General features: G+C 37.6%; 1 protein-coding gene across 1 annotated transcript in view; it reads left to right on the plus strand.

The window, feature by feature from the left end:
* itfg2 (integrin alpha FG-GAP repeat containing 2) overlaps positions 1–22,681 on the plus strand; it is a 76,884-nt gene that overhangs the window by 12,543 nt on the left and 41,660 nt on the right. The window contains exons 7-9 of the mRNA XM_088924126.1: positions 1,005–1,099; positions 11,566–11,619; positions 20,110–20,201. Of these exons, the coding sequence (XP_088780252.1) occupies positions 1,005–1,099; positions 11,566–11,619; positions 20,110–20,201 (241 nt within the window). The remainder of the gene's footprint in view (positions 1–1,004; positions 1,100–11,565; positions 11,620–20,109; positions 20,202–22,681) is intronic.

Genomic DNA, 22,681 nt, shown 5'->3' on the forward strand with positions numbered 1-22,681 from the left:
CAAAGTTTTCATGATCAGATTGATCATTTTGGTTTGTAATATTTACTGAGCTACTCTAACATGTTTGGGGCTGGTGAGATATCAACCCATGTCAGACATCAGATGGGAGATTTGAAGTTCAGTTGAGTCCAAACTGTTACACAGGACATTTTGGTCTTGGCTGCTGTGTTTACCTTATCTGAACTTTAATGGCCAAAGTCATAGTCGGCATAACTGAAAAATGCTTTGCTTGCAAACTAGGTTGACAGACAAAGAGGTTGTTGGTCTTCAATTGATGGTGCTCTTAAGAGATACATAAAGCCTGCAGACAAACCAGTCCTACAGGACCAGGAATGGGATATCCTGGTCTAGCTGATCAGGAGGAGAGAACGTTGAATGATTTATCTTTGCTAGTCCTTTTAATTCAGATAAGATAAGATCACTTTATTGGCCATATACAATTTCTTGTATTAGGAATTTGTCTTTTTGCATACCCCAACTTGCTCTCCATGAGACACATAGACAGGGAGAGAAGCTTGGGGTCAGAGCGCAGAGTCAGCCATTTATACGGCGCCCCTGGAGCAGTTGGGGTTAAGGGCCTTGCTCAGGGGCCCAACGGAGAAGGGTTCCTCTGCAGGCCGCAGGATACGAACCGGCAACCTTCCAGCCACAGGCGCAGATCCTTAGCCACGGACACTTTAGTTTTTTTTTTCCCAGTGTCAAATAACTGGAGGACATGCAAGATTTTGGATTCACATGACTGGGCTGTGGTCCTTTTGAACACAGTCTACCATTCTTTAGCTGTTTATAATGTAAAGTGACCTACAAAACTTGCTGGATTATAGAACTGATTTGTGCACCTAAAATAGACTATTTTCCTCTTTTCACATATTGCCTGAAAAGGCAAGGAAACAAGTGGGTCAGGAAGCAGGACAGTCTTGTTGAAGTGGTTTGTGGAAAGGTATGTGCTGTAATTGTGTTATGATTGGTTGACTTGTGTTTTTCTTTTCACTTGTGATCTACAGTGAAGGCCCCAGTAGGGATGTCATTCTTCATCTGACAACAGGCCGTATCCACAACAAAAATGTTTCCACGCATCTGATTGGGAGCATTAGTAGAGGTAAAGTTAATGTGTCTGCAGGAAGTGTGTTAGCATGTTTTAATAAATGAAGTTTAATATTCCATTTAACATATTATCATTTTAAACAATCAGATATATTTAAAACCAAGAAACACAACATATTGCAGGATGCAAAGGAACAGGTAAAGGTTTATTCCATGCTGAATGGTAAAAAAATGGTATGAAAAAATGGTAGAAAAATGTTTCGTCTGTGGAGCCTCCTTCAGGTGTGAGAAATATTATGAGAATTAATATTGAAGAATGTTTTATTTATAATTCTGCTTTTTTAAGAGTTGTTTTAGCTCTTTACCAATGGAATGGTAAGACTTAGTACTGTATATAAAAGTTGTAGAGAATACAGTTTAAATCACTTGCATTTACTTTTTATTTTTCTTGTTGTGTAACTTGGCACCTTTTGTTATGAAACCTATTATAGTAATAAGTGAGTTTTAGAAATGGAAGAATAGATGGACAAATAACTTATTAATTTATTATGTTTTATTATAAATGTTATTGTTAGTGTGTGAATTTAAAATAAAGGAATTGATTCTTCCAGTGCCACATTGTGTAAGAGCGTCAACTTAAGAATATGGAAACCATACTGATTTTGTCCCTCCTCTTTCGCCCATTTCCTGCATTGGCTACAGTCTGTTTAAATACCATCAGCACCATTCTCACTTTGACTAATAACATTCACACTTCACTGTTTACTGTTCAGAGCTAGTATACAAACACAACTGAAAGAGTTGGTCAAATAGGAAACAACAACTTTTTATGTTATACAAATGCGAGACCATACTTATTTGGGAATAGAACAAATTTCTCTGGTCATAGTTATGTACTGTTATGTTAGGGTGACCAAAACTGACCTTAGTATTCTAAGTGAGGTCTTACTAGAGCCATATAAAGCATGGCTCAACTCCCTGGAGTTGAATTACACACCTTTTTCAGTGTACCCAAGCATTCTGTATGTTTTTATTGTTTCCCCACATTGTCTTCATGAGGATGTAGAAGAATCAACATAAACACCCAGATCCTTTCCATGTGTAGCACCTTTCAACTCTGCATCAACAATTAAATATGTATATCATTAGCTTTTACTGCAAGTGTGGGTCACTTTGCATTTGTCAGCATGAAATTTCATAAAAGACTTTTATGTAATGTTGTAATGTTTCCTTGTTGGAAATTTGCTTGCTACTCCACCTTTTTTGCATCATTTTTAAATTTAAATAGATTGTTAATTTCAGTATATGAGTAATTGAATCATTGATACACATCAAGAAGTTCAACAAGCCTAAAACAAATCTCTGCAACACAATTCTGCCTTTATCTGCCCAATCAGAAGCTGTGCCACTTAAAATGAAGCACTGTTTCCTGTTTACAATTCTCAATTAATGTGCATATTTTACCTCAGATTCCTATAGCCTTTTATTGAAGAATCAACATTTTATGAGGGACAAGCTCTTTGGAATCGAAATTTTTAATGTCATATGCTTCACTTTTAGCTGATACCCTTGCTGCATGATTGAAGAAATGTAGCAAGGTAGTTAAATAAGTCCTTTATTTTCTAAACCTTCGTTGTCTGATGTACCCTGATTTAGGGTTGCTATGCGAAGTCTACACACAATATTAAAATGTATGCTTGTATTTTTGCAAAAATTCAATGATTGAATCGGGTTTCTTTAAGGCTGATGAACCAGCTCCAGAGAGGTCTATTTCAAATGTAATATTTAACATTTTTCTATAACTTTTTTTATTGGGGTAAACTCAGTTCTTTCATTACTTTTGCATTACTTAAGGTCTTGCAGGCTAAGACAAAGAAAGCTCGAAGATACATGATAGCTCTCCCTTTTCCTATGTTACATAGTATAAAAATTGGACCAGTGTTGATCGTTATATTTCTGCTTCTTTTCTGTTTTCCATCCATTGCTTTAATTCCCATCATAGCTTAGAAAGAGAGTTTAAAAGCCAAGATGTTTGACAAATGGAAACTGCATTACCCGAGACATCAGGCCATTAGACAGCCAGGGGTAGAGGAAGTGATTTATTCACCTAATAGAACCTGTGCATTTGGAGCTAAAGTATTCACTGATAACTTCACAGGGAGAGAGTGCAATAAATTTGGAGTGAGTGCCATGTGTAACACAAATAAAAAAAAAGAAGGAGCTGTAATGGATTTTTACTATTTATCAGCTAAGTGCTTGCCAAGAAAGATAAATTCTGTTCCAGATCACAATGAAATCAGTCTGCAATCGTAGACACAAAGTAAAAACATTATATTTGTTTTATGCACAGTTGAAGCCCCAGGACGAAAATGTATCTGTTATGTATAAGGGAATTTATTCATTTTATTTATATAAGAATTGTTTTATCGACACTGTAACCAGGTTATTCACCTGGCTATGCAATGAAACAGGTTTGTGAACAAGACAAGAATTATTCTTTGGATTGTTTAATCAGCAATTGTTAATAAACTCAGCTTTGCCACAGCAGCCCTCATATCATCACAGAAAAGATGCCCTTTCAGATCTAGCCACTGCTTGTTCAGGAGGCACGAGGGCCACAGCATATGCAGGAGAGTTAACATCGCTTTGTAGAGAGACATGCTTTCTTAAGGGGAGTTCCAGAGCCATTACCAAAAAAAAAAAACACTTGTTCAAACCAAAAATCATCTCTTTCTTAATTCTCTCCATTCATTTGCAGATCTTGGCTTTACACACCTTTCCTCCTATTCTCTCTTAGTTCAGACACTTGATCTCACCTGCTATATGGCCTTTTCCTCCCAGTCCCCACCCATTTTTACCTAACCTGTGTTTTGTTCACATATGCCTGATTTATTTGCTACTTTCCCTCTCTCCATCACAACTGAAGAAGGCTCCACAGACGAAATTTATTTATTTTTCTTCTTTTACCTGTACTTTCACACAGTGCATGCCAAATTGTTAAAGCTTAAACAGGCACACATTGTACTGTGAAGATGATGTATTATGTATAGGAGATGAGAATTTTTTCTGATAAAAGAAGAGGCTTCACCCAGAGCTGTGGATATTATTCCTTGCTGGCTTGAAGTAGTTATGTTTGCCATTCAGTCCATGGCCATTCTAGCACTTAAGTACAGACAAAGCTCTTCCTGTGGGATCATGGTGGCAGGCCACAACAATGGGTCTGTACCGTCTCTGAACTGGCTGGACATACTTTAAATCATGATGGTTATACAAGTATAGTTTGACACACAAAAAAAAATAGATTTACCTGAGTAGGTGATTAAAGGATCTGACCGAATGTGCTCTTGACATTAATAGTGTTCACTTGCTAAGGATGCTGTAAGATTTAGAGGAGGAGTATGAGTCCCTTAGGGTTTAAATGAACTCTTGCAGTGATGTTTTATCTCTAGTCTCTCAGGAGTTTTAAAGTCCCCCAATGTCGGGCGATTATATTTTCAGTGAGAAAATATATATGCCTGGTCATGCATTGGAGGGCTGCCTTTGAGGCCTGGTTCAATCCAAGTTCTGACCAAAGAAATCACATTGGTAAAACACTGAAGGAAAGTTTAAAAGTTTAAAAGTTTAAAACAGAAAATTCCTACCCAGAAGATTTCTTCTTCTAGTTTGCTGAAGGAAATTCAGATGTTTGGAATGATGACTAGGCCCTAGCACAAATGTGGGACAGCAGTGGGCCAGATACCTCCATATTGATGTGTCAGTAACCCCTAATGCTGTGTTGTCAGAAAGTGCATGTGCAGTCCTTACTCAAGGAAAGGAAAAGATGAGCAGCACACAAGATGAAATTAGGAACTTTTGAGGGGAAAGGAATGAGATTGGAACCATGTGTTGCAACACCCCCAAAAACAAGGTCATAAATATGTTTATTCATTTATTTCTTTTTTTAATTATATATTGTTAGCATGCCCAAAGGAGTTGGGCAGCCAGTTGACCTTGGACCCCTAGAGGTTTTTTTTCTCCTTACTAAGGAGTTTTTGGTTCCTCTTCTCTGTTGTCTTCTGGTCTTTTCAGTTCTGTATTCACAACATGTATGGTCACTTGCCTTGTTAAGCGCCTTGGGGCAACCTTGTTGTGAAAGGCGCTATATAAAAATACATCGAATTGAATTGAATTGAATAAATATGTCAAGGGGAACTACAGGCCATGCTTGCCACCTTAGATTACATATTGTCCGCCTCCACCAACAAAATCTGACAGTTTGAATGATTGCTTCAATTGTCATACAGAGGAGAAAGAAAAAAAAAAGGTTTCCTGCTAATGCAGTTTCCTTCCATTGGACGTTGAGTGGCTAATTGTTATATTTTTGAACTCCAAGTAGAAAAAATCAAGCAGGGTTTAATTTTAGTGAGAAGATATTAAAGATGTAATTGATTTTGTTCACAGGCAATAACAGTTATGAGTGAAAAGAGAAACAGGTGCAGTAAAATAATTAGGCCTAATTAGAAATGCACCATTACAAAACACTCAGGAGAATTATCTTATTAAACAGGTAGACAAAGGGAAGAGAGAAGGCTTCCCATCTTTGACAAAATGAAAGGAAAATAATCCTACCGACTTTATTAATAATATAACATTTGCAATTTTGTGTTTTCTTTTATTTTGAATGCCATTGCTAGGTTCATTTTTCAAGTTGTATCCCTGCAGGGTGTCCTGTGGTTCCCAGTTCGACCGACACAATGTCCTTTATCACCACGAAACTAATCAGCAGATGGCCTTTCATCAGTAAATCAGTCTGATTTTGGTACAAGATGCAATGTGTCTAAGGTGAAAAGACATTTTCGAAAAGAAAAGAATAGACTTTTTCGGTTTAGTACAAATTTAGAAGCCTTTGTGCACTAGTCTTTAATAAAAAGCTACCATGAGCTGATCCTTGTGACCCCAGCACCTCCTGGCTTTTATTGTAGCTCAGTTGTCTGTTGCTTAATTGAACATTTAATTGAACTATTTTCCAATCAAGTCTTCTTAAGTGATTGTGCTGTACTTCTGAAACTGTTGGAGTCTGTTTGAAGTTCCCTATACAAATTCATTAGCTAATTAAAATCTGCAAGTTTTTGCTAAATAAAACCATTATGAAAAGTCTTAATGTTAATTTTTTTAAAGTATCTGAGAACACAGCCATAAAAAAAATCTAGAAGACACAGAGGCCTCACTTCATGAGGTCCAGGTTCAAAAAAGTGTGCTGTCATAATTCATGGCACATTTCTTAGTCTTGAATAATTCCATTTGGAGTGCTGGTCTTGATAGACTGAGATGACAATTTTCAATTTTGAAGCACTCCTGAAAAGGTCTGAATTTTCAATCCTTCATTTTTGTGACTAATGGAGATGAGCACACTCTTAAGGCTCAAGAAAATCACGTTGAAGGCCTTGTGACCAAATTGTTTCTGTGTAGAATAAGTGGATATGTCTCATAGGTGTAGATGGAGCTGCTGTCATGGTGAGCAAGACAATTTATACTTAAAATGAACAAAAATGGGCCTTTTCCAGTCTTTATTTCTCTTCATTCAAATAACATAACCCTTTCCTGTCCCTGGGCATCTCGGCAGTTTCAACTGGAACTCTGAATTCTGAATTATTTAGGCTGTGGAGCCGGTGCTGGCCCTGCCTGCTGAGAGATCAGCCTCATGCTGGTGTTGTTATTGAGCAGGAGCCCACCGGGTTGCATCACAGAGTGCCCTCCAGAGTCAGTTCAAAACCATCGGAAACAAACTGAAAATGCACAGCATCAGCAGAGCCCATTGTTTTAAACTTACAATGTATATGGTGTGATATTTTCTGCAACTGCTGAAATTAAATTCCTTTGATTTTATTAAGTAGTTACTGTACCCTTTATTAAGGTTGACAATACAGCTTAGCCTGTCGCCAGGCAAGGTTGTAAGCGAAGTTCTGACCATAAAGTACTCCTCCTTTTTCCTTGATACATTTTGCTGTAGCAACTGAAATATCCTTCTCTGTTTTAAAGAAGAGGGCTATTTTAAAAAATTGTCTCAAATCTAGCACTGAAAATTACAGTTGAGCGGTGCACTTAATTTCCCAACCTTTTACTTGTTATTCAGGATCATTTTTAGATAATATAATGTTTCCTTTGTCATAATTCAGTATTATGATTTGCAGTCTGTTAACATGTCTGTTTAACATGTGATTTCACAGTAAACCTTGATATGGGCGTGCATTCTATTATTTTTTTACATTTAAATATTAGGTATGTCAATATTTTAAATAAATACAGTCCAACTGAGGAAAAATATTAAATGGTATGTTATTAAAATAAAAAGACACAATGTCTGACATATGGCAAATGTAGCCGAAGTGCGTATGTAAGTAGAGTAAAAATACCGTGCTCTAAATATTTCAGTGGGATTTGCTGATTGATCACCTGGGCATTGAGTTGGAACAAAGGTTGCTCCTGTTTAATGTGACCCAGATGAAAAGAGGCACAAAGCAATATGGTTAATTGGATAGAGAAATACAAATATTAACATATTATCAGGTGCAAGGAGGCAGCTCTGTAAATGATACAGTTAAGAAACATAGGAGGTGTTTCACACTTTTACCCACACACAAGCTAATCAGGCTTTGAAAAATCAAGTCTTTTGCACAATTAAGACCTCCTTAGTCTTTTACAGCCCCGCAAATTAGTGTTGGTTTTCAATCTGATTTAAAGGTAAAAAATACAGTAATAGCACTTACGAATATCTTAGTTATTGTACAATAATGCTTCCCTCCATTTTCACACCACTCCAAATCCTATATCCAATAAAGGGTGACGGGGGAGCTGGAGGCTACCTCAGCCAGCAACAGGCGCAAGGATACACCCTGGAAGGGACTACAGTCCACTTCAGGGCAGACACAGACACAAGTCACACCAGGGCAAATTTCACCCGAAGACAATTAACCTACCAGCATGTCTTTGGACTATGGGAGGAAAGGGGAGCGCCTGGAGGAAACCCATGTGAACACTGGGAGAACATACAAACCCCACACAGACAGCATCCCAGGTCCGGAATTGAACCGGGGGGCTCTAGTGCTGTGAGGCAGCAATTCAAATGACTGTGCTACAGTGTTGCTCCACAATAATACAGTGTGTTTTAAAATATTTATAATATTTATAATTAATAATGACAGTTATTTGCTGTTGGAATGTGAGGAAAAATATTTTGAGCAATAATACACTATTTGGTGTAACGAGGCTTATATCTTTTGTAAGCCCCAAAGCTCAGTAGTTTCTTTTCCGCCTCATGTCACATAGAGCCTCTAGTGTAGCATTGCTATCATATGGTGCCTGTCAGTGCATTTTAAATACAAAATGCTGTTTAACAAAAATCTTTTTTACAAACCTTTGTTAAATGCAACAAAAAAAAGTATTTTGCAAAAGTATTTTGGCCTTTCCTGTAGTTTCCCATTTTGTGAAATGACAAAGTAATGCAGTCGCATTTTTTAAAACAATATTTTATTCAAAAAAGGAATGTTCAAACTGAAGACTTCTAAGTGTACGATTAGTTACAGAAAATGTCTGCAAAGTCTAAAGAAAGAAATGAAATATGTTGATTCTATAGGTTTCTCAGACAGGGAAACTCGGTATTTGATGGAAGCACCACTGGCAGAAATTACATTCTGGTTGCATTGAGTGAGTCTTCACCAGTTTTGCCCAGCAGCTTGATGCGATTTTTGCTCATTCTTCTTGACAGCTTTGTTCAGCGTCTCTCAAGTTGCTTGGGGATTGCTTATGGATTAGGATTCAGGTCAGGACTGGGCCGTTCACAGACATTCACTTTCTAATTCTAAGAGCTTTGGCTTTGTGTTTTGGACCATTTTTCTACTGAATGGGTAATTTTTCTCTCAGTATTATGTCTAAAGCAGGTTTTCCTCTAGGATTTGTCAGTACATTTCTCCATCTTCATTTCCCTCTTGTGAAGCTTCTCAGCCCCTGCATATGAGAACAATAATATTATGCTGCTGCCACCATGCTTGACAGTAGGGATGGTGTTGACTGAGTAATGCACTGTTAGGTTTGCATCACATGTAAGGCTTTTCTTTAAGACAAAAAAATATCCAGTTTTACCATGCCTGACCACAAAGCCTTTTGCCACATGTTTGCAATATCACCACTTTGTTGAAATCCCCAGGTTAAGTATGAGATGTTTTTCTACTCTTCCATATAAGACTCCTTTGTGGAGTCACTTGGATATTTATTCATGGGGATTTTCTAATCAGTTGAACTCTGTAGATATTTCAAGGTTACCATTGGCCTCACGGTGGCATCGCTAAGTAATTTCCTCCTTGCTGGGCTGCTCAGTTTGGAAGGACAGCCTGTACTAGGCACTACACGGGTGCCTAAAGAAATATAGTTTTCTGTTTTCTCCTGTTCTGTGACTTTATACAAATCTACCCCTGTGTTGTTATAAATTCTCCTTGGTCTTTCTGGCTTCATGCATTTTATGACCGCTTTATCCAATACAGGGTTGCAGGGGAGCTGGAGCCTAACCCGGCAAGCAATGGACGCAAGGACGCCCTCAACGGGATGCCAGTCCATCTCAGGGCACACACAGACAGAAACATAGACATGCACACACTCACACCAGGGACAGTTCTCCAAGAAGCCAATTCACGTACCAGTATGCGTTTGGACTGTGGGAGGAAACCGGAGCCCCCGGAGGTAACCCAAGTGAACACGGGAAGAACATACAAACTCCACACAGATAGCACCCCATGTCCAGAATTGAACCCAGGGCCCCAGCAATGTGAAGCAGCAATGTTAACCACTGCACCTCTGTGCCACCCCCGATTTAAGTTTTGCTTGAAATTCATTACCTGAGGACTGAGGGACTTACAGAAACATGTATATTTATTCTGAAATCAACTAATTGCATTGCTAATTAAGGTAATGTTCTGCACCTACATTAATTTAGATTAGCCACAACAAATGGTTTGAATATTTATGCAATAATGATATAAAAACTTTTCTTTTTGTTTAATGCTTTGCGTATTTGAAGTAGGTTGTGTATGTAACAAATCATAATTACTACTTAAAAGTGTCATCACTGAAAGCTTTAAAACCGCAAAATGTAAACACAATGCAAAGGTCTGAATACTTTTGTAAGGCACTGCCTTATGTATGTCATTTACATATTCTATTTACAAACATTAAGTTAAAAATAGTACTTCTGATATTGAAATGTTTAATTAATGCATATTTTTCATTTCTGAAGAAGAACATTAATATTTCATTTTAAAGATCATGAATTTGAAAGCCATGTTAATTGGCCATAGCACTAGATGACATCTGGCTTTTTGAATATCCTAGATCTTCAATCCTGGTGGCAGACTGTAGAGAAATCGTGTCATTTCACAGCCTATTGAACTGAATAAGGCTGGTAATTAATAGGTTACATGCAGACTTCTTATTGAAGCCAAACAGACAGTCCATTGCCATTCTTTTGATGGAGTCTGCAGATGAGTGCAGGAATTTGACATCTAGGACACATTTTGCTGGGACTTTGCTGTGCTGACGCATGCATAGTAGTAAGGTATTTCTAAGGGAAGAAGAAGAAGGCTCCAGAGCCGAAATGTTGTGTTTTCTTTCTTCTCTTTTCAACATGGAATAAACCTGTTACTTGTTTCTTTGCAGGTATTTCTAAGTATTGACTCCTCTTCTTGTTTTGGCCCATATTGTTGATATAGAAATGACAGATATACATTGACATTTTGAGTACTATATTTTATTCAAAACTTGAGTGGTCAAATACCTTTATGGGTGAAAGAAAGCAAAAACCTCAAAAATAAAAACCTATAATTGGTTGCATAAGTATCCACCCCCAGGTTCAGTTTTGAAAATATAAAATTTGTATGCATCATTTAGAATTCAGCAAAACAGTACATCAGTGGAAGAGGGGTGAATGCATTTGCAAGCACTGTAGGTTGAGATTATATTAAAGAAAATAATACTCCTCTGTGATAAAATGTGAAACACTTCACTTATAGATATGTTCAAGTTTAAAATCTGCCAGTCTGATACCAGCAATCAGAGAGTTGGTACCATTAAGATATCATTCATTAATGTTGAAGATGTCTTTCTTTTCAGGAATACCAATACTTAAAAGCAATGAATTTAGTATATTGCATGTGACTGCAAACATTTGAAACCCTAAAATTTATCTTGAACTTGAGAACTTAAATGTATTACACATACTGTAGCTTGCAGAAATTGAGCTGAAAAAAACAGCTTGCTATTTTCAAATCCAGTACTCAAATCCATTCTATAGTGCAGAAATAATTGATAGACTTAAATTATGTGAATTATGGTACCTTTTTAGTAATGAGAGACTGCATTCAGATATGGTTTCTGAATACGGTTCGCTCGTTGGGTTGAGCGAAATTTTCAGTTCATCATTCCATTAATGAAGTTCTCTGTTTTTCCTTTGCCAGTAGCAACAGCTGAGTTGTTCTGTATTATTTTTGTTTACAGGTTCAAAAGATGAATCCTCCAAACGCGGCCTCTTTGCCCTCTGCACATTGGATGGTAAGACCGTGAGATATTACTGAGGTGGCTGCTCAGCCCTTAAAATTGCTTTTTGGTGAATAAGCTTCCACAAACACTAGTTTTAGTTTTACAGGGGAGAAAATGATATATTGCATTATTGGAGCATTGCAAGCTTAGTGGAAGGGTTATATAAATAGGTTTTAGAGTTTCACGGAATTTAACCCTGGAAAATAATACTTTGACAGTATTGACATTTTGCAATCTTGTGGCTGCTGCATTTAATTAATTGACATTCCTTTAATTACACTACAATGCTTCTCATAAACAGCTTTTTCATTTTCTGGGTGATTGGGATTTCTATTTTGATTACTAGTTTCCTTGAATGTGCCTTCATCTAATCCTGTTGGTATGCATGAGTCTCAAAATTAATTAAATAGGTTACATAGTGAGGAAGACCAATTGTTTCTCACCCCTTTGACTATATTCAGAAGGAAATATAATTTGGAAATTGTGTGGTGACAGTGGTTCACAACATACAACAAGAGCATTAGCTGTGAACATACTGATTTTATTTTTTCTTACAGACGTTTTTGATGTAAGGAAAATTTTAATGCAAATATCCTTTACAAGCCACATCTGCATGCATTAGAAATGTTGGCTAAGACTCCAAATTAAACATTCAAATTAACACTGAAATAAATATGGTAACAAATGAGCTATTCCTGTTTTAGCTGTAGTTTGCTTTGCAGTAGCAACTGGGCTGGAATGCCAATTAATTCTGCTACATTTGAACCACGTGCGACCCCCCCCCCTTAAAGTGAAAGACTGTATTGTTACAAGAAAAGTAATCTACACAGTATTTTAGGAGATTACTGTGTAATGTTTTTGTTCTGTGCATTCTAATATCTTAATAGATGCTAAGAGACGTTTGAGCTCTGGAATAAGTTTGGACTGCAGCAAGTTATCCACAAAATGAACAGTGTTTCTGAGTATGAACTATCGTGGTGAATCACAGATTGTTTTGAGAATTACCTAAATCAAAACAATCAAGTTGTTATATTCCTGTTCATATCGGAATGTGTAAGAAACTCTTAAGTGTGCTTTTTTAAAATTAGTTTTTGAAGAGAATACTAGTTAACGCTAATGACAAATGTATGGAATTAGCCTTACAGTATCACCTTTTTTGTAAGGATAATTATTACAACTCAAGATAAACATTTTATTATTTTGCAATAATGACATTTCTGGTTTAGGGATATATTTCTAAAAAGTAAATCTACAGTATTTTAATACTGTAGGGTCTGGAATCTGTATGTGAGAAAATTGTATATGGAAACTCTTTTGAGTGATTCTGAATTAAATTCCTAAATCATCTAGCTCCTCCAAAGGACGATCAAATATTAATAGTCGTTTTAGGTTTCTTTTGAAATCTGCTGGATGGTACGTGCTAGTTTTGTCAAACTGGGCTCCAGAATCTCAGTAAGTCACTTTCATCTTGGGGTGAGAGACATAATTAGCATGAGTGTTAGGGGGTTCCGAGCAGAGGAAATGGAGACCTTTCACTAAGTGCTCTCATACATCGCTTTGAAAAATATAATTAACTGTGAAAGCAGGAGAGAAGCAGTGAGCTGCCTTTGAGTAGGGAGTGTTTTTGGTTTAATCATGGACTTCACCATTGGAGCAGAATATTTTTTGTCATACTGTTCCTCTGTTCAGCAGTGGTGAATTGTTTTACCAAGCATAATAGACAGTAAAGACCAAAGTCATACCAAAATCATAGCCTTGAAGTCTTTAGGAAGATTCAGTATTTTTACTAATTTATTTGACTGATGCTTTAATCCAAAGCGAGTTAAATTTGCACCCATTCATACAGCTGGGTTTTTACTGAAACCAGCTGAGTGAAGTACTTTCTTCAAGGGTAAAGCTACATGGTCCTACCTGGAATTAGAACACAAAACTTTCCAGTTACAAGTTCAGAAACCCCAACTACTGCTCATAATGCTACACCAGTAATGTTTGATTAATTATAGCAAAATCTTTTCTTGGTATTACTGTGTATTTTTTATTTATGTTACTTATAGTCGTTTATGATTCTTTTTAGTTGCCATCTGGTTTATTTGGAAATATGTACAGTCAGCAGTATTAGAGAAAATGTAGAATGAACAAAAACAATAAGATCCTTGATAGATCTTTCCTGCTATTAGTGCTATCCACAAAGGCAGCAGATCCTAACCAAACTGTCAAGTGTAATATTCTGTTAAATCTCTTTATTCTTGAGGAAGACTTGTTCCATTACTCACAAGATGAGCGTTTCAGTGACAGGATGATTAATAGCAGTGCAAATCTCTTCACAGTCCTCAAAATGGAAGAACCTCTGTCAAACACAGAGGCAAAATTATGATGTTTGCAGCTAAATCCCCAAATAGCTTAGAAGAAATGAACATATTGCTCAGACTGCAGAGATAATATTAACATTAAAGTAATTTATAAAATTTGTGTAATTAGAGTTAGTTATATGGAGCTATTGCAGGATATTAGAAATTATATGCCTGAAACCTTTGGGTCTTTCAAAAGTAAAAGACAGTCTGCTCAAATGTACTGCATCAAATGGAAAACTGCTCTCCATTCTGGTCTTTTGTATTGCTTGTAAATTAGCAGCCTGGCTTTGCCGCTTATAAATTGTTTCAGTAACATTAAAAACTTTAAGCCTAGAAATGTATACATTATAATTACAGTTTGCTAAATGTGTTTGCTAAACACAGGACGTCACCTCAGTCACCTTTATGTATTTCATTAGAAACATGGAAAGTTACATATTTATTTTATTACCTATGATGGGATAAATTCAGAATTCCTTACCATTGCACCCATTGCATTACAATCCACAATGCATTCTCACAGTTCATTGTTTTATCCTCATGGTGGTGGCCATTTAAAAGGAATATCCAAGAAAAGAAATGCTATCCAAGGACAGAATATGTTCCTGTAAATAGTTTGTTTTGTTTAACTCACAAACATAGATATTCAAACAAGCATTCTAGAACTCCTATCTAACTCATGCACTTATTGTTACACCAGGGCTGGGAGTGCCTCAGTTGCCCCAGGTAACTAACCCTACTTCTGAACCTGTGCAAACTCACCCAGGACACATTTCCCAAAGGCCACTAATCTATCAATCAAATAGACCATTCCAAAATCAATCAGAAAATTAAGCAGACTACTTAAGACTTTTTGCCCGCTAATCAGTACTCTGACATGAAGCTAAACACTCGGTGCTAAGCTTATCATTACTGAAACACTCATCCATTAAATGTCTTGTTTTTGCCCAGATTCACGAGCACTAAATGAGGGGGGCCATTCAGCCCTCCCTGCTTTTTTTGGTGCGGAATTTCTCTACCCTTTTTCTCTTTCTCAGTCTTCTCCAAACTGCGGCTCCCAACCTTCTCCACTGCTGTCTCCAGAGAGTCTCATTCTGCCTCAAACCTTCACATTTTTTTAGACAGCTGTCTTCAAGCCAGCCTCTCCACTGCGTCAAGGCAGCCTTTTTTCAATCTGCATTTATCAGACAGCCACATTTCAATCAGCCTGCATTACCACTTCTTTATATCTCATTAAGCCCTGCTCCCACCAAGCCTTCTGAAAGACTCCCGAGGCTCTCTGCTCTTCTGCACTTGGAGCTGCTTGTCTTTCGCCACGGCCCTGAAACCTCAGCAACCCTAGCATAACACTTATCAAATGATATAAACCCATGACTACACTTTGTTTCCCAAGTGTGGATGAGGCTTGTTGTACAGTGTTTTGTTTTTTGTTATTTGTATTACACTTGAATTTGACCTTGATTCATCTATTGTGACCAAGGTCATCAGATTTGCTGCTTACCATTACTACTTATGCTGGTGTTGGTGCATAGGGATTTGGCCATGATAAGTCCTACAGTACTGAGAGCCAGTCTGCCAGTTGTAAGATGCAACAACTACAGTACACTGTGGAAATGCAGAGCAATGGGTTCCTTTGTCATCGACTGAATGTACCATGCATACTAAGCAGAGAGTAAGTGGATTGCACAAAGTGCAGCAAAACAATGTTAAAAATCATAACAGTATGTTTGTAGCAGCACCACATCCTAATCTTAGAATTCTCTAATTCTAATTCTGGCAGATTGAAACAGGCTGTAATCACAAACACTACCACTCACTGTGCAGTTTGATGGAGGTAACCGAGCAGGGGATGCACTCTGCAGTTTCACAGAGATACATAGCCTAGCTATGTATTTTAAAAAGCAATATTGCTGAACGGTATCTTTTTTCTGAAAAGGAGATTACATGCCATGACTGGAGGCAGGATCAGACTTGGATATTTGGGTTTCACAGAAATTCTTAGAAAACAAGGAATTTCATAGAATGACTGTGAACTACTCAAAACACCTGAAATTGTTAATATTCCAGTTTGGCCTTATATTGTTGAGGTATGCACTGCTTGAAATATGGGAATATCGTTTTAATGATCTCTTGATGAAAATGAAAACAATAGTGAGATAATGGCTTCTAGATGAAGTCAGTCTGCAAGAATGGCAGTAATAGTTGATGTATGGATATCTGTGGATATTCACAGAATTTTGCAATGTTTATGGGAAATGTAGCTTTTTGTTAATGTATTCAGCTCACCCGCTGAAATAAAAATACATGCTGTACTTGGTGAGGGATACACTTCCTGTTCTGTTTTAAGGAAGCCCTTTAAAAATAAAACAGAGAAACATAAAATTCATAAAAGCCACTCACAAAATCCAAAGATATTATAAAATATTATAAAATATTTGTCCTTTGTCTTTGTCCCCTCATGTCAGATCTGGTAGTCAAAATATATAATAAGGCCTGGGCGGGATCTGCTGGAGAGGTTTAAAGCTAAATTAGCACGTCTGTGTGAAACACTACATACTAATTTCTGAAACTAAGAAACTCAGAAAACAGTTGTCCTTGTCACTAGTTACTATGAGCTGTACTGCAATTGTTTAGCAGTTGCCCAGTTTGCAGAAGTGTTTTACACTGTTGTGCATCACCATAACACCATGTCTTTAGAACATATGAGATATTAAATTAAAGAAGAACATATTTTATTAACATTCCTCAGATATCTATGACGCATTGCATGGAATGCACTGTGGTTAAAAAGCATAATGTCCTGATCTGGGACACAGCTCACATGCACTCATATCAAGGAGCAAAGAAGTGGGAGGGAGACCATGTGGAACATATAAACTCCACACAGACAGTCACCTGGGGAAACTTCAGGGTTTGAAAAGACTTTTGTTTCTCTCTAGCTGGCCTAGCGATCATTTTATTGACAATTAGTTTCATTTTCCATTAATCTTAAATAGCATTTTAACAACAAATGGCAAAGATTTAAGATTATTAATGTTATGACAGCAACTGAAAATCTGTTTGCATCTCTGTCCATGCTCCTATGGTTTGTACAGCCATCATGCTTAATTTAAGAAATAGCATTTACCTAGAGTTGGGGTTAACATTTTGACAAAGTATTAAAGTTGCAAATTTAAACAATAATAATAATAATTCCTTATACGTATACAGCACTCTTCAGAGTACACTCCACTTAAAGCTGTAGAAACCAAGAGATTTGAGCCTGAGGTGTCCATTGGTCAACCCAAGCTTTATTGTATGCATACAAGGAACAATACAATGAGGATTATTGTTGTAGTTGTTCAAAGGGGATATGGCTTTACATAGTTTATATACACTTTTCTCTAGACCCCCCTCTCCTGTCTTTGAGATACGTTCTCAAGAAACTGAAGGACTCAGAGAGCAATTAAAACATTCCTTCCTTATTAGGGGGTTTGGTACAGAAGATGGGAGTTTAGTACAGAGAGGGAGACGCATCTGTGCTAAAGCAAGCATGAAGGTTAGAATTTAGCATGTGAATTTAGCAGGAGTTCACATCTCCTACCACTATATAGGTACAGAGTAACATACAGATTCTGCTAGCAGACTCCATCATAGCGCTTTACAGGTAGTGGGAACTGCCCTCCACCATCACCTACAGTATGTGTATCTCCCACCTGGATGATACGACGGTGGCCATAGTGCGCCAGTATGCTCACCACACATCAGGGGAGGAGAATAGAGTGATGAAGCCTGTTCATAGATGGGGATTATTAGGAGGCCATGATTGGTAAAGGCCAATGGGAAATTTGGCAAGGGTGCCGGGTAACACCCCCACTGTTTTCGAGAAATGCCCTTGGAATTTTTAATGACCACAGAGAGTCAGGACCTCGTTTTTACGTCTCATCCGAAAGAGGGCACCTTTTTACAGTATAGTGTCTCTGTCACTATACTGGTGTATTAGGACCAGACTGCAGGGTGAGCGCCCCCTATTGACCCCACTCACACCTCTTCCAGCGGCAACACTAGCTTTTCGAGGAGTTTCCCATCCAGGTACTGGCCAGGCTCACACCTGCTTAGCTTTAAGTGGGTTGCCAGTTGTGAGTTGCAGGGTTGCATTTGCTTAAATTGGCTGGATTAATCGAGCTTCAATGTTGGAATGGACACAGTTGTAAAACATTGATCAAGTATTTTGTGCAATTTGTGCTGTATAATGGAAATGGAACTGCAAAGAAAGATCCTTCTAAAGCTTTAACTAGATGGAGGTATGCAGAGAGGAGAGGAGAAGGTACAAAACCTGAAGTTTTAACAGTTTTTAGAGATGGAGCTGGAGAATCTCCGGACACAGGGAGCCCCAACTTCCTTTACTAAGGGCTCCTGCAGGTCCCTTAATGATCTGTTCCCACTGAGACCTCTTCATTAAGAGCCTAAAGGAGTTCAATACAGACCCCCAGCAGGCTGCCCTCGGGGCTGAGAGTAATTAATATTAATGCATGATCTTCTCCTTGTTTGGTGGGTAGTGCTGTGATGTGGATTATCAGCTCACAGTGGATGGAGTCTCCATCTGCCCTGGGTCTCTCTGCATGGTTTGAGGTTTACGGCTGGTTGCCCTCAATCACGTTACCGACTCGCATCTATATTTAACACCTCACTGGGTTAGGAGAGGAAAAAATAATGTTTGGAAGGCATAAAAAATTGGAAAAGGAAGGCTGAGCAAAATAAACTAAATGGTTTATTAATTTAGAGACTACTGCATTGAACCTATGTGCTCCTTGTTAACAAAGTGTAGAATATATTACTATTTAAAGAGCAAGAAAAGTGAAAGGATAAACATATTACTGCCGAATTACTGTAGTACTCTAGTGCTTATGCATCTGCATTGCCTCTCATTTTTATTTTATATTGATTTTAAAGTTTTTTAAAGAGTACTATTTGATGTCCCCTATACATGTCGTAGTTACCTGAGGCTTAAGAAATTCTGGCCATTTTCGTGTTTGCAGGTTACTGAGCTCACTACTTCTGTATTTATTCACTCATGGTCTTCCAGGAATTCCAGAAAGGCACCTTTCCTGGATGTCAACCAATCACAACCATTTCTGCTTGCTTAACTGTGTGTGATGTCAAGTTAGACCTAACCTGAGCAGGAGCATAGCGTAGATCTCTAAATATTTGTCAATGAAAAGTCACATGCAGTAGTTATCTTACCTGAAAGCCACCAAAATGTAAGAAGGAGGCTTATAAATGTCTTAGTATCTGTAATTTGAATTTTGCGGTATATCTAGACTTGGACAGCCACCAAACATAATAAAAGAGAAAGAAAGAATACAGTTTGGGACTATTCAGCCCATCGTGTTCATTTCAATGTTAGTAGACACAGACACATCTTCAGAAGCACATCAAGGCAATTGTTTCTAGACTTCAACCTTTAGACTTCTTTGTAAAGACGTGTATTCTGTTATCTATTCTGCGTTTTTTATATCATGTCCAACATTTATTTAACAGATCTGCACCTTAGTAAGGTACGTCTATTTAGGTTTTGGCTGAAATGTTTTTACTGTCACTAAGACTAATTGGCTGTGACTAACACTGACACTTTATATATACTGTAATATAAAACATTTGAAAAACAACACGTGTACTTTGAAGTATATATATTACTTTATATATACTGTAATATAAAACATTTGAAAACATTTGAAAAACAACACCTGTGTAATTTGAAAAACACTTAATATTCTACCATTTAGTTTAACATGATTTGGGCATTTTTTCAACTTGAAACAAATTTTCATTAAAGGATCAGATCACAAGTTTGATCTTCGGCTTAGTTTTAGATGTTAAACTTTAACACAGCATGTACAGTAAGTACAGTTCAAAATATTCCACCATGGTGCACCTAAAAAACAAAAATGTGGTCTAGGGTCATCTTGGATGTTATCAGACTTTCAAGGAGGACTCTAATACCAATACCCTAGGACTGCTTTTATTTTACCTCTGGTTTGAAACATTTTTATAATGGAAAAGACAACATCCTTGTTTGATTATGTATCTGGGTCTTTTGCATGTCATTATAAAGGACACTTCTTCAGCCAGATTGATTGAAGACATAAAGTTCTCTCTGTCCATTTTGCAGGGACTTTGAAGTTGATGGACAGCACTGAGCAGTTACTGTGGTCAGTCCAGGTTGATCACCAGCTCTTCGCCCTTCAGAAGCTGGATGTGACAGTGAGTGCCAAATAGATTCTGTTTTATTTATTAATTTTCATTGTTTCCTTACTTAATCCTTTCCATCCTTACTGTAATCTTTACTGTTTTCTGTCATATAATGTCTGTTCAGAACCTGCACAGTATCTACAGAATATGCACTGTCTTCTCTTGAATTTACACTGTAATCAGAACATGACAGTGGCTCTAGATCCTGTATTGTCTTCCTAGAATACAAACTTACTTTAAGGAACATGCAGTGTTTCAAGAATGTGCACTGTGTTTCCAACTCCGGTCCAGGTTTTTGATCAAGCAAGCACCTTATATACATTATCTAATTTTCTAATTCTAATGATCTATTTTTCTGTTTTAAAATTTCAAAAGGTTTTCATTCTGCATAGGATACACACATCCTGGACATCAAAAATAAATGTGGGCTTGTTAATTATAGATGACTATGTCAGGCAGTATACATACTATTAATAAAAATGCTTAGCCGCTGGCTGGCTCAGAATCCTGTTTGTTACTGGGTCACTAGAGTACTGAACATATAATTCTGAACTGTTGATCCAAGGAGCTCAGTTTTGCTATTGTGAGACATATTTGGGTCAACATGTTCAGTGTTTTGTGTGTGGTAATTTGTTTGGTGGGAGTGAAGTTTTATTTAATCTCTGACCCAGGGAAAAGTGTGGTGTGGACAGTTGAGGAGAGAATGCAGGCTCGCGCTGTGTCCGTTATTCTTTTCTGTCTGTCTGGATCTGCTCAGAAAGCCCCGTTTCATTGAGGATTGCTTTGTTTCCATGAATCAGATCTTTACCTTATGGATTTCCTTTCTTGGTGCCAGGGGACGCTAAGGCAGAGTTATCCTGCACCAAGACATGGAAATCCTGACCCTGCTTTTTCACCTTCTATCCCCTAGACCACCTGTGGGCAAACTATGGCCTGTTTTAACTGGCCTTTGAGGTAAAAAATAAATCTGTCAATATTCGACATATTCCACCTTGTTTGGTGCTATTTTTTCTTACATTTCATTATTCAGTTAGATGGCGCACAAACACTTTACCACAGTGGGTCCAAACTGTGCATCGCGCCGCCTTGGGGAGGTGCCATTGTCGGTCAGGGGTGTCGCAAGTATCGCCGGTCAAAGAAATGTATTACAAGCAAAACCGGCTGTTCATGCACACAGAATGTACGAGTCGCGTGCTACCTAGCTAGATTGTGTCACATGACACAAGGCAAGAGAGTCGACAGTCTGTAAGTACCAGTTGACTGCGGCTTCGGTGTTTCATGTTTCTATGAGTGGTCATTTTGTGAGTTTTTTGTTACACGATGGCAATAGAGAGGTTTTTAAATATGAGTAAAAAACGTGAAGGACGTGGAGCCTAGTTATAAAGAGAAATGGAAACCAAATACAGAAAGTATGTTGACAGTTTCTTCAATTTCTGTTTCACCTGCACAATTGTGAACACTGAAGAATATCCACTGAGTGTTGTCTGCCTTAAAGTTTTAAGAAATTGAAACGTAATTTAGAAACTGTTCACAGTAGTTTTATAAGTAAGCCTCGTATTTTTCACGCAAGTTAAATGAATGAACACAAAGCTGCTTTTTCTAACCAAGCTACAGTCCCCAGCAAAGTTCTTCTTCCATCATACAAAGTTGCGTACTGAGTAGCACAATGCAAAAAAACCCATACTATTGGAGTACCAAGGAATAAGCAACAGAGCCCTGTGAATTCTGCTTCCCTTTGCAATTGCAGAGGTGGCTCTGTGGCTAAGGACCTGTGCCTGTGGCTGGAAGGTTTCCGGTTCAAATCCCATGGCTGACAGAAGAATCCTACTCTGTTGGGCCCCTGAGCAAGGCCCTTAACCCCAATTGCTCCAGGGTTGCTCTACAATGGCTGACCCTGCGCTCTGACCCCAAGCTTCTCTCCCTGTCTGTGTGTCTGTGTCTCCTGGAGAGTAAGTTGGGGTATGTGAAATATGATGCATTCCTAATGCAAAAAATCGTATATGGCTAATAAACTGATCTTATCTTATCTTAATTTCCTGCCTTTGTGAGGCTGAGTTTTCAGCATTTGCAGTTATCAAATCCACGAATCCAGATCAAGAGTCAATATTGAGAAGGAAATGCACGTTGCCATTTCAAAAATACTATCCAGTATTTTTGGTGAATCATGTTAATATAATTTAATAAACAAGCCCACCTACCCATTAAGAGGCACAAACAAAAAGACACTGTATTTCTCCCCCTTTTGGAAAAACATTCATGTTAAATGTGTACTTTTTCTAAGTCATTTTATTTGCATTTTACAAAGATGTTGACTATTTTTTAAAAGTCATTATTAACCAAAAAGTATTTTGGTTTTGAAAACGATTAAAAATAATACAAATTGGATCAACTTTGTTTTTATTTTGACCCATCATTTCCTTTTCAAATGTATAATCTTTTGTAAAATATTGCACTGCCATAGAACATATTTTTGAGACATGTGGGAGGCATGT

Source organism: Atractosteus spatula, chromosome 8 (assembly GCF_055471065.1).
Source record: "Atractosteus spatula isolate fAtrSpa1 chromosome 8, fAtrSpa1.hap1, whole genome shotgun sequence".
Taxonomy (NCBI): Eukaryota; Metazoa; Chordata; class Actinopteri; order Semionotiformes; family Lepisosteidae; genus Atractosteus; species Atractosteus spatula.